At 29.7% G+C, this 12685-nt stretch overlaps 1 protein-coding gene across 1 annotated transcript in view; it reads right to left on the bottom strand.

The window, feature by feature from the left end:
* Nucleotides 1–3938, bottom strand: part of LOC140445614 (uncharacterized) — a 100277-nt gene extending 96339 nt beyond the window's left edge. The window contains exon 1 of the mRNA XM_072537805.1: nucleotides 3204–3938. Coding sequence (XP_072393906.1) covers nucleotides 3204–3566 — 363 coding nt within the window. The 5' untranslated portion in view covers nucleotides 3567–3938. The remainder of the gene's footprint in view (nucleotides 1–3203) is intronic.
* Nucleotides 3939–12685: the final 8747 nt, after the last annotated feature.

The following is a 12685-nucleotide window of genomic DNA, read 5'->3' as shown; positions in this document are numbered from 1 at the left end:
GACTATTCTGTGTCTATTCTAGTAAATTACTTTTATTGATTCTTCTTTATAAAATACAGTGTGTCCCATAATTAATTGGACATTAGCTAATGGGTGATAGCTGACATCAAAATAAAGCGTTTGAGCTCAAATTGATTAGGCCAAATGTTGCTAGTTTTCGTTCTACAGGGTGATTTATTCATATTTTTTTATATTATTATTAATCATATATTGAAAACTATTCAACCAATTTAAGTGAAATTTGGTATCTTGTTATTATTTAGTAGGCTTAATATGAAAATGATATTAGTTTTACCATTGACACTAGGTGGCGGCACCTACTATAACATTGGTTCATTAATGTGGCCATAATTTTTTTGTCAGCACTGTATAAACATTCTAGGAAAAAAAACATGAAATAACATTCAATTCTACACAAAAAAGTTTCAAATCAAAAAGTACACCGTTTTCGAAATAAACGTATTTTTTAGAGACGTGCATAAAATGAAAAAATTTTACAAAAACTTATATAAACTTAAACATTATATAAAAGGTCTTAAATACCAGTGAATATTAAATATATTAGTAGTAGATAATCTTTGCAAACAAAATGCATATGATTGAAACAATTATTTTGACAAGTGTTCAAAATGTTCACCATTAGAGAAACTACATAATCTAAATCTTTTGTGTAAGTGTTGTCTTATTTTAAATAATGAGTTTTTTTGGGCCCTACTTAATTACATTAACTCCCTCTACAATATTTTGCCATAACTCTTGACGGTTATTTATCTTTTTTGATAAACAAGCGAGTTTAGGTAACCCCACAACGTGGGGTGTGGAATTTTACCTATATCTTAAGTGGTTTATAAAAAACTTAATAGCACTTTGACAAATAATGACTCGCAGTGCACTTTGACAACTAATAATAAATAAATTCTTAGTTATGTCTTGACGTTGCCATTAAGTTCAAAGCATACTTGTTTTGCAAAAAATTAAATAGACATGCATCATTAACAAAATACGTTTATTTCGAAAACAGTGTACTTTTTTGATGTGAAAGAAGACTAGGTACCTTTTTTGTGTAGAATTGATTGTTAGCTCATGTTTTTGAAGTTATACTTCTTTAGGTGCAATTGGGAAAAATGTTGAGAGCGATTTTTTATAAAAATGACCGTATGAAGTACCTACGCGCTCACCGGCAGTATAAAGTTAGTTGCTTAATCTTTGAAGTTACGTATGTATCAGTGCAAAGTGTGAAAAAAATATATTTTATAATTTTTGTGTCTTTGAATTTGTCTTCGTCGGAAATAGGATAATAGATATTAAAATATGATGAAAAGACTCGCACTGCACTTTGACAACAAATAGTAAACAAATTCGTACTTACGCTTTGACTTTGCCATTAAGTTCACAGCATACCTAGGTGCCTGCCTTTTTTTGAGAAAAATTAAATGCAGACATGCGTTTCATTAAAAAAATACGTTTATTTCGAAAACGGTGTACTTTTTTTATTAGAAACAAGAATACCTTTTTTTGTATAGAATTGAACGTTATTTCATGTTTTTTTTCCTAGAATGTTTAGATATACAGGGCGAACAAAAAAAAAGGCCACATTAATAAACCAATGTTATAGTAGGTAGCGCCACTTAGTATCAATGGTAAAACTAATATCATTTTCATATTAAGCCATATTATTAAGCAATAATAGCGGGATACCAAATTTCACTTACTTAAATCGGTTGAATAGTTTTCAATATATACCTAAAAATAATATAAAAAAATATTAATGAATCACCCTGTAGAACAAAAACTAGCAACATTTTGCCTAAACAATTTAAGCCCAAACGCTTTATCTTGATATCACCTATCACCCATTAGCTAATGTCCAATTAATTATGGGACACCCTGTATAAAGATATATAATTTCTTTAAAATTCTTTATAATATATATATATATATATATATATATATATATATATATATATATATATATATATATATATATATATATATAGGGAAAACTATGAATTTTAAATCCTGTTTCAAAACAATATTTTTGCTTCAATGTTTTCCTTAAATATAGTAGGCACAATACAGAGCCTATTGCTAAATCAAATTTTGTTTATAATGATCACTATTTATTTAAAAATACAATATATTTAGTTTTGTTTTCTAACTCGAAATTTTGGTCTTTAAAATTTTCCCATTTTGGGTACTCCTCACAAATAAAATGTCTTCATGGATGGGCGCCGGCAGCCGGGTGCATTTGCACCCTCCTGTCTATAGTAATACATATAGTTCTATATTTTATATAGGTTAATAGTATGTGTAGATGCAAATGCACCCCCCTGAAAAGAAGATACACCCCCTGACAATAATCCTGACGCCGCTCATGTCTTCTCATGTCTCAGTAAACCATATTAACTGTATCATAAAGATTTGTTATACAATATAATATTTTTATGTAAAAATGTATTTGTGTCTGAAATTACTTAAATATAATAATTGTATTCTAAAGTCTAAGAATTATTATGACATACCTAACAATGCTTATGTCCGAAAATAAATATAATATTCTTTTGGAAAAGACAAATATATTTATCGATATTACAAAAACGTTCATTATAATTTTTATCATATAAATTAGATGTATTTTTACTGAACAATTCGTCATTCCTGTCTAATACATATTCTATTAGCGTTCGATATAAGTAAATGACATAAATTTATTGATAATTTTAACCTTTTATGTGCTCAATAAAAATTAAATTAAGTATGTGAATATTCACGCAAATTAAAAAATTATTAAAAGCAAGGATATAAATGTTAACATACGGGAAATCACTATCAGCTTTTGTAATAATTATTGATAAAGTTTGTCAGGTTCTCGTTAAAAAGAGAACATTTTAGAAAGGTGCCTTATGAAAAAACCTGTAAACCAAATAAGTTTTTTTATTTTTAAAAATAACCTTGAAAAAATTTCCATAACATACAAACCATAGTAAATTTAAACAATTTATATCATCTAATTTAAAATTTTATTGTTGAACACGTCAAACAGTAGAAATATAATTGTAAAATTCATTATATTAACTGAATGTGTGGTAATAATCTAGCAAGTAAGCATGGCAACATCGCAAGTTAGGCTGACCTTGCATTCACAAATTTATTTGTTGATTATTTACTGAAACTAAAAAAGAAAATAAAGATAAAATACTCACGTTATCTGTAGATTCGACGTTAACTCCAGAAACTTTCAATTCTTCACAAAGATTGTAAACTGATGTAAAATGCTCATTTGGGATATCAATACTTCCACTGTAAATCAACTCTATTAAATTTTTAAGTTGACTGTACGAAATACCATACATAAAAATAGCATTGTCGTCGGTATGATCAATGAAAACTTGCTTAAAATACCGGCTACTAGCAGCCAAAACTATTTTATGTGCCTTTAAGGACCCATCTTTACAATACAATGTACAATCTGTCAATAAACTGTCTTTATATAAATCAGAAAATATGCTTCCCAACTTTTCGTAGTGTCTATCCGCGTAAAGACGCACGCTTTTTTGCAACTTCATCGTAATATGTAAGGTTAACTAATCACATAAACACTACACAGTTATTTTAAAATTAAAATCACATTAAATATACTTTGTTTTCACAAATGTTTACGCGAAATTTTGTGTATAAGATGCACAACTATAATGCTTGAACGGCACGAACATCACTTACCGCGCCCTTTGGCTTTGGGTTGTATACTAAGGGGGGCTCGGCAGGATATTGATTTTACTTCGTGCTGCCCCCTCTTTCAAAATCGCAAAATACCCTCTGGAATTAATTATAACTCACGGCCTCTGCTGGGTTTCTACACCGTCCCAACTTTTAGTATTTTCTGTCTTTATTCTCGGCGTTGAACTGAGCAGCTGTTTATTTATTTTATATTTATTTAGTTTATCTACTCGTACCGCAAGCGGAATAATTTTATTAAAAATATTTATGATATGCGTTCTGTCATAAAATATTTTAGTAATTTTTATGTTTATAGTAGAATTTATATTTTAATTTAGATATTATAATTAATATATTTTTGACGTATAAAATAGCACGGGTAAAATTGAATTAATGTAACATTTTTGTTAATATTATTTTAAATGTCAAAATAAAAATTATGTTATAAAAAGGAATTTTTTATATATAGACACAATTATTAAAATTTTTAAATTATTTTTGATTTAAATATAAATTTAGGGTGAGTATTTACATAGTAATATTTACTTATATAGTTTTTTAATATTTAATTATGATTGCTTTTAAGATTATCACATTCGTCAATTATAAACATTTTGGTATCTTAATACAGCAGTTCCCAAATGTTCTCGTCTATCGAACTCTACATGATCAAGCAATCTTTTAACCCTTTAAGTGGCAAAACTTTTTTCCTTGGTTTGTTAACCCTGCGGTGGTAGCGCCTCTTTTGAATAAAAATTTGATAGCGCCGGGTTCACCAGACCCGATATATAAATATAATATAAATATATATTTTTGTATATTTTTAAATATTTTCTTTGCCTTTATTAATTAACTATCTTCTTATAAATACGTATATGTGAATATGATATTGAATAATATCTTATTTTAATATTTTTTGACATTTCTTTACAACCCTTTTATTTTGATACAAAAAACAAACGTTTATTATTAAAAAAATTTATTTAACCACTAATGAAATATGAGATATTTATTTTAAAGAAACGTAAAAAGTAATGATAAAACAAACTAAAAATGATAAAATAAACGATTAATTTGAACATTCATCACAATAAATATTGACATGTTTGAGGGATAAAAATGCATGGCACTTTTCAAAGTAGTATTTTGACTTATTGTCATTTTTACACTTAACGTACCTTTTCTTTGTCCCAGTAGGCATATCTGGCAAATTTTTTCGAATTCTAGTACTTGCAATTTCTTGACGTCTATATCTTACTTGCGGTGGTACATTTTGAGCTGATGATCTTCTTTTTAAGTACTCGTCTAATAATGACAGAGCAATAGTTTTTAAAAAGTGTTGACGGTAGATTTTTCATACTGGTATCAGGGTTGTTACAATTGTATACAATTTGTGCATTTACACCTGCTATGTTCATAGTTGAATAAAATATTACCATGGGCCACCTATTCGTATTACGTGACACATTGTACAATGAACAAAGTTGGCCCAGTGTATCAACTCCATCTTTTGTCTTATTATAAAATGTGACAATTTCTGGTTTATACATATTGATTCCCGGAATCTTCATCAATTATTGCGTTGTGATGTACATCGTCCCCTAAATGCCTCCAATTTTTCATTAATCGTAACGCAACTCCCAACTGTATAACGGTCTTTGCAATTCTTAACAAATTCATCAAAAAATTCTTATCGGTGCAAGTTTATCTAGGGCTTTTCGTATTCCTCGTGTTTCCCTATCATCAAAACGTAACATACGAAGCAAAAAACGAAACTTTCCCAGGGACATTGTCAACCGGAACAGGGTTGACCCCGCACCCTTGGTTTCCTTTACGGCAAGGTGTCCTATATTATCAAATTGGTTCGAATTTCTCCAATCCTGTGCATTTTCGACACGTAAATATTGAAATAAGAGAATTTGCCAGTTCACTTCTGAACTGCAAATGAGACATGGGCTTCTGATTATTTTTGTTATTTCTCATATCTTCTTTGTATAAAATTTAGCTATTCACAATTGCTGCATAAAGCAGGTAATAAAAAATTTTTATCCACAACCTCCTGGACTTCAAGTTATTATATACGTGGAATGTAATTGATCAAACTGATCCACGCCGCCCATATATCTGTTGTAAGTAATATTTCTGATATATCTTGAATATTATGCATGTTACTGTCAACTATGACATATTTCACACCCCTACCTTTCCACTTGAATACGAATACGGAAATATTTCCCGAAGACACAGCGTCCGATTGACTCATTTTTAACTTTTTGTGGGAGCATAAGTTCTTAAAACATTGTTTTTTAGTTTGCCGGATTGTACCACCAGCAAATAGTTTCTTCCTAATGAGCTTCTCAAATAGCGGAGTTGTCGAAAAACAGTTATCAAAGTACAGGCAATAACCTTTTCGGCAAATGGTTTGCTCAAATTTAGGATGACACTTTCTCCCAATGTATCACTAGTATATTTCGTTTTGTTGCCCTTGTAGAGCTCGAAATTTAATAAAAAAACAGTTTCGGAACAAGCAATAGCCCATAAAAAAAGACATTACTTGCCTTGAAAAAGTAGGGATATGTCCCGTCATCATCATCATCATCAGTCTCTCTTAATTCACTGCTGGACATAGACCTCCCCTGTTTGTCTCCAAAGTGTTCTATCTTGTGCTTGCTGTATCCAGTTTTTTGTTGTCTTTCGTAAGTCGTCTTGCCATCGTGTTGGTGGTCTTCCTCTGCTACGTTTATCGGCTCTTGGTCTCCATTCAAATAGTTTGCAAGTCCATCTTCCGTCCTTCATTCTGGCAACGTGTCCAGCCCATTTCCCTTTTAAGTTTCAGCTTCTTTCAATGACGTCTATGACTTTGGTCTTAGCTCGTAGATCTTCGTTTCTAATCCTGTCTCGCAGAGTGGCTCCTAACATTGATCGCTCCATTCTTCTCTGCGCTACTCTTAGTTTTTGTGCGTTTTTCTTTGTGAGCGATAATGTTTCTGCACCATAGGTCATCACCGGTAGCACGAATTGGTCGAAAACTTTTCTCTTCATATTAGTTGGGATGTCACTCTTAAAAACGTTCCTAAGATGCTGCCGATCCTTGTATTATTCTTCTAGATACTTCGGTTGTTTGATTTTCCTTACTTATCTTAATTTCGTGACCCAGATATATATTAATTAAATATTTATATCAAATTTTGTATACCAGTTCTATTTCTTCATTTTGTATTTCAAGGTGTTTACTTGGTACTAAGTTCGTCATATATTTTGTTTTTGTTATATTCATTTTTAAACCTATTTTATGACAGGCTGTACTAAGTTCTTCCAACATTTTCTTTATTTGTCCCAAATCGTCTGAAAATCCCAATATATATTTGGGATACGTCCCGTAGCCTTCAAAAATTACATAAAACTAAGACAAAAACAAAGAAGTTTCAAGAAATTAAAAGAAATAAGCTGCATGATAAATTATTTCGAATATCAGAAAGAAATTCATACAAAAGCTTAAAAAAACTGGTCCATATTTCTATTCGTTTTAGTGACTATTTATATTTATTCATATCGTGTCGATAAACAGGAAAACAGGGGAACCTGTTCATTTTACTAGTATTGTTTTTGAAAGTACCTAAACTAATTATTTATGAACTTCGTCTGCAGGTAAATGTTTTCCAAGTTGTCTCGTTTTAAAAGGTTTTTAAAATAGCTTAATTCGTCAATATTCTTCCAGTTTAAATCATAATATTATTCTATCAATTTTCTAACATCAACTGCTTGCTCTTGTTTTACTTGTAAAGTAAATCTTTGCCTGCTTTATCTGCTGTAGCACTCTCTCCTGTGATCCTTGATATTATGAAATGCATTTCTTTTTATAAACCCGATTAGCTATCCTTTCCTAGCTGAATTTTTTTTACCAGCTTGGGAAGTGGAAGTTGGTGGCTCTGACTGTTTCATTAACTCATAAAACTCAAGAGATTTTTCCTGCCTTAACTAACCACTTACAAAAATTCTTCTTTGAATTAGTTCCTCAATCCAAATTGCGATGGCTCTTTATGTTCTTTCTAATAATACATCCCGTGACTAAGATAAAAATTTGGTGCTTAATTTTGTACCAGAAAATATAGATTTTCTTATAGCAACCTTATTCTTCTTAATTGCTTTTATAGTTGATTCGCCTAAATTAAAATGTTTTGTTGGCAAGAAATAAGTAGATCTCAATTGGAGCATCTTTTTTAAACTATTTGTTATTTAAATAACTAATACTTTTTTCTACTGTCAAATTAGTTAAGTTGACCCAACTAACAATGCAAACCGTAAGCTTATGCGTTAGAATTGAAGGAGAAAAACTCTACGTTCTTTGACATTAATAATGGTCCAAGACAGGGGGACGCACTGGCGTGTTTCTTCTATAATATTGCCTTGGAAAAGGCAATCAGACAATTAAATATTATAATGAATGGAAGTATTTTAATATATCTACGTAAACTCTCGCATTCGCTGACGATATAGTTATACTGGGCAGAAGTATGAGAGACATGGTGCAGTGTTTTACAAGGCTTGCGAATGCGGCATTGAGTGAATTAGGACTTGTGGTAAACGAGGAAAAAAAGATATATGTTAGTTTCAAAAAATCCCCAAAATATCCAAACAGAAAATTCAAATTAACAATTATACCTCTAAGCAAGTCAAAGAATTCACATATCTTGGATCTCTAGTAAACGCAACAAACACGACAAGCAACGAAATAAAAACACGCATAGCAATAGCAAACAGAACTGTTCACGGTCTCCAGAAACATTTAAAAAATAAAAATATAAAACGTGCAGTAAAGCTCAAAATACAGGGTGAGTCACCACTAACAAGACGGAAGATTACGGGGAAACGGTAAAAGATTTTAAAAATTTTAAATTTATAGTTTGAAGGTTGATAAGGGCTACATTTCAAAATTATTTTGAAATATACAGGGCGTCCCAATAAAGTGAGGCGTATCAAAGGCGTATTTTTTCTTAAAGGACACCCTATATTTTATTGCATTTTCTAATTGTAGGCAACAAATAAGGTATAGTTTCATAAGACTTCCCTATACCTATGCACAAAGTGTTCTGAGTTATGTGGAATATCCTTAAAATGTAAAGCTTTAAACGAAGACTCATTCCTAACTTATTTAATAAATTCTAATAAAATTGGTTATACCTCTAAGTTGGATATTGGTTGAATGTATTTCACGATTAATTATTAAAAATTTATTTACAGGGTGTTCAAAATTTGCAGTTTTATTATTGGATTTTTTAATGTGTAATATAAGGCTTATTTTAAATGGAACATCCTGTATATTAATTAATTATTATATTAAAAAAAATTTCCACTTTCGAATGGTATATGGATGTCCTATAACTAGGAGTGATAGATTTTGCGTAATTTAAAATTTTCTTTACGATTTCAAAATATTTATAGTTACTCTCGATTTTTAAATCCATCATTTTGACATATTTGTTATAAATGAAACCAATGTAGTTGTAAACAAATGTGTATAGGTACCTTATACTTTTACTTGCTGATACACAACGAATCAGAAAGAATTTTAATAAAACAAGTAATACAAAATGAACATAAATAATACAAAATAAACCACAACTTACTACATTATAAGCAAAAAAAATTATTTAAAGAAGACTCATCCTCGACTTATTTAAGCAATTATAACAAATTTTCTCTTACAGCGAAATAGTTGGGTAATGGTTAAATTTATTCCATTATTGATTATTAAAAAAAGTTTCCTCTTTTGAATGGTACAAAGATGTCCTATATTTAAGTCTCATAGTTTTTGCGTAATTTACAATTATTTAAACTCTTCATCGGTATACATATTGATTTTAAAACAAAAGATATAGTTAGTTAATGTCATTGTATGACATTGTCATTTTCTGACATTACGGTCTGGTAATTGTCAAAATATAAACATTCGTGTGTAATATTTAACTTTCATTGTTCCTAAAAATGAAGAATTACGCTATCCATGAAAGAGTCGACATTGTACTTTGTATTGGAGAATATTTAAAAAATTGTCTCTTAGCTTCTAAAGTTTATGCTCAAAAGTTTCCTGATAGAAGACACCCACAAAAGGAAGTTTTTGAGACATTGCTTAATAGATTCCGTGCTACTGGTAATGTTGCATACAAAAAGGTAAATAAAAATAAACCAGTTATTGGTGACAACGTTAACGAACTTAATGTCCTGCTTTCTGTTACGGAAAACCCAAATATTAGTACAAAAAAAATTTCGGTTGAATTAGAAATTAGTCAAACTAGTCTAGGTATGTAGAATACTTAAGACCAACCACTTTCATCCGTATCACATTCAACTTCATCCTGAGTTTTTAAAAAATGTATTATTTACAGACGAATCGACTTTTCATAATAATGGTCTATAGTAAATAGACATAATTTTCATTATTATGACACAGAAAATAAACATTTATTTTGTACTGTTGATCGCCAACACCGATGGAGTGTTAATGTTTGGGGCGGCATTATGGGCGAGTACGTTATCGGCCCGTATTTTTTTGACGAACATCTAAATGGGACAAATTTCTTAAATTTTTTAAAACAAGATTTTTGGACACTGCTTGAGAACCTTCCACTTAGCCTACGAACAAAAATGTGGCTCCAGTTGGACGGAGCTGCTGCTCATTTCTCAGGTGATGTTAGGAACTACTTTAACAAAAAATTTACAAACAGATGGATAGGTAGAGGTGGTTCATATAATTGGCCCCTTATGTCACTAGGACTAACCAAGATGGATTTTTTTAAATGGGGTTATATTAAATATATTGAAAATGCTACACCTCCTACTACTAGAGATTTTTTTTTTACTACTAGAGATGACATGAAATTAAGAATTACAAACGCGTTTTGCTTCAATAACTCGTGCTATGTTAAATAATGTAAATAAATCATTCGAAGATAGAATCGCTTGTTGTATTGCACAAGATGGCAAGCAATTTGAAGATCTGTTACATACCTGAACATTTTTTACTTATAGTAAGTTTTGGATTATTTTGTATTATTTATGTTCATTATTCATTTTGTATTATTTTGTATTATTTGTTTTATTAAAATTCTTTCTGTTTCGTTATGTATTTAATTGTTAAAAAAGAGTGTGTGCTCGTAAGCACGTAAGAAGTTATAGATACATCTATTATTATGACTTCAAAGAAATAAATATATATTACAGTTTTATTTTTATTTAAATATTAAACTTATTTTAATACTTAAAATAATACAAAAAATTAAACATAACGTTAATATCTACGTCATTTTTGAAAACTGTAACCTCTGCGCAGTTGCTTTTCACTTGATGAATCGTAGAAAATCTAAAAAACATCAGATTTTCAACAAATTTTTTTTATTTTCTTTTCATCATATTTTAGTACTAATTATCCTATTCCCAACGAATACAAATCCAAAGACATAAAAATTTTAATTGATTTACAAAAAATGTATTTACAACTACACTGGTTTCGTTTATATGATGGGTTTATATGATATGTCAATATGATGGGTTTAAAAATCGAAAGTAACAATTATAAATATTTGAAATCGATTTCCGTTTAACAAAATTTTAAATTACGGCAAAACTATCATTCCTAGTTATAGGACATACGTATATCATTCGAAAGAGAAAAAAAATTTTTAATTTAATAATTTATTAATATACAGGGTGTTCAGTTTAAAATAAAATTTATATTACACATTGAATAATTCAATAATGAACCTACAAATTTTGAACACCCTGTAAATAAATGTTTAATAATTAATCATGAAATATATTCGAACAATATCCAGCTATTTAGATGTATGAGTAATTTTATTAGAATTGCTTAAATAAATTACGAATGAGTCCTCGTTTAAAGTTTTACATTTTAAAACAATTCGACATAACTCAGAACTCTGTAAATAGGTATAGGGAAGTCTTATGAAATTATATCTTATTTTTTGCATATAATTAGAAAATACAATAAAATACAGGGTGATCCATAAGAAAAAATATAACTTTAAAACGCAGCGCTTTATTGTGACACCCTGTATATTTCAGAATAATTTTAAAATGTAGCCTTTATCAACTTACATACTACCTATACATTAAAAATTTTTTCAAAATCTTTTACCGTTTCGCTGTAATCTTCCGTCTCGTTAGTGGTGACTCACCCTGTATACAAGACCTTAATAAGACCGGTTTTGATAAATGGGGCTGAAACCTGGACCTTATCTCAAAATGATGAAAGACTTCTTTTAATTCTTAGAAAGATTTTTGGGGCCGTAAATTAAAATGAGCTATGGCGTCGAAGATACAACTTTGAATAATTATATCAGTTCTACATCGATAAAGAATAAAGATATTGTGAAATTCGTTAAAGTGCAGAGACTTAGATGAGCTGGACACATTGCTAGGATGTCAGATTACGAATACAGGAAAAGATTAACATTTTCAAAACCAGAGGGCACAAGAAGTAGAGGACGACCACGAAGGAGATGGATTGATGATGTGGAAGAAGAGCTACAGATTCTAAGGGTCAGAAGATGTTGCCAGGTAAGTTACCAGGAATCGACACGAGTGGCGACTTCTTTGTGAGCAAGCAAAGATCCACAACAGATTGTCGAGCCACGTATGATGATAATGATGATACAGAGTATTAAAGAAGAAATTTAAAACATCACTCCTGATATCATTCCGAATGTCACGACTGATTGGAACTTGTTTCAAAAGTTATTTTTCTATAATTATTATCAAAATATACTTTTATTGCTTGGAATATATTTTGTAGTTACTAAGTATCATTTCTTTTACTGTAATTATTAAATATTAATTTGCATAAACCAAAAAAGAAGTATATTGTAAATATATTAGTTTTTATTACTAGTTTTATATTTTGTAAATAAAAATCTATTTTTAATTTGGTAAAATATTTGTACAGTCGATC

Source organism: Diabrotica undecimpunctata, chromosome 7, assembly GCF_040954645.1.
Source record: "Diabrotica undecimpunctata isolate CICGRU chromosome 7, icDiaUnde3, whole genome shotgun sequence".
In the NCBI taxonomy this organism is placed as follows: Eukaryota; Metazoa; Arthropoda; class Insecta; order Coleoptera; family Chrysomelidae; genus Diabrotica; species Diabrotica undecimpunctata.
The sequence above is the reverse complement of the archived record's forward strand: the minus strand, read 5'-3'. Positions and strand labels throughout refer to the sequence as shown.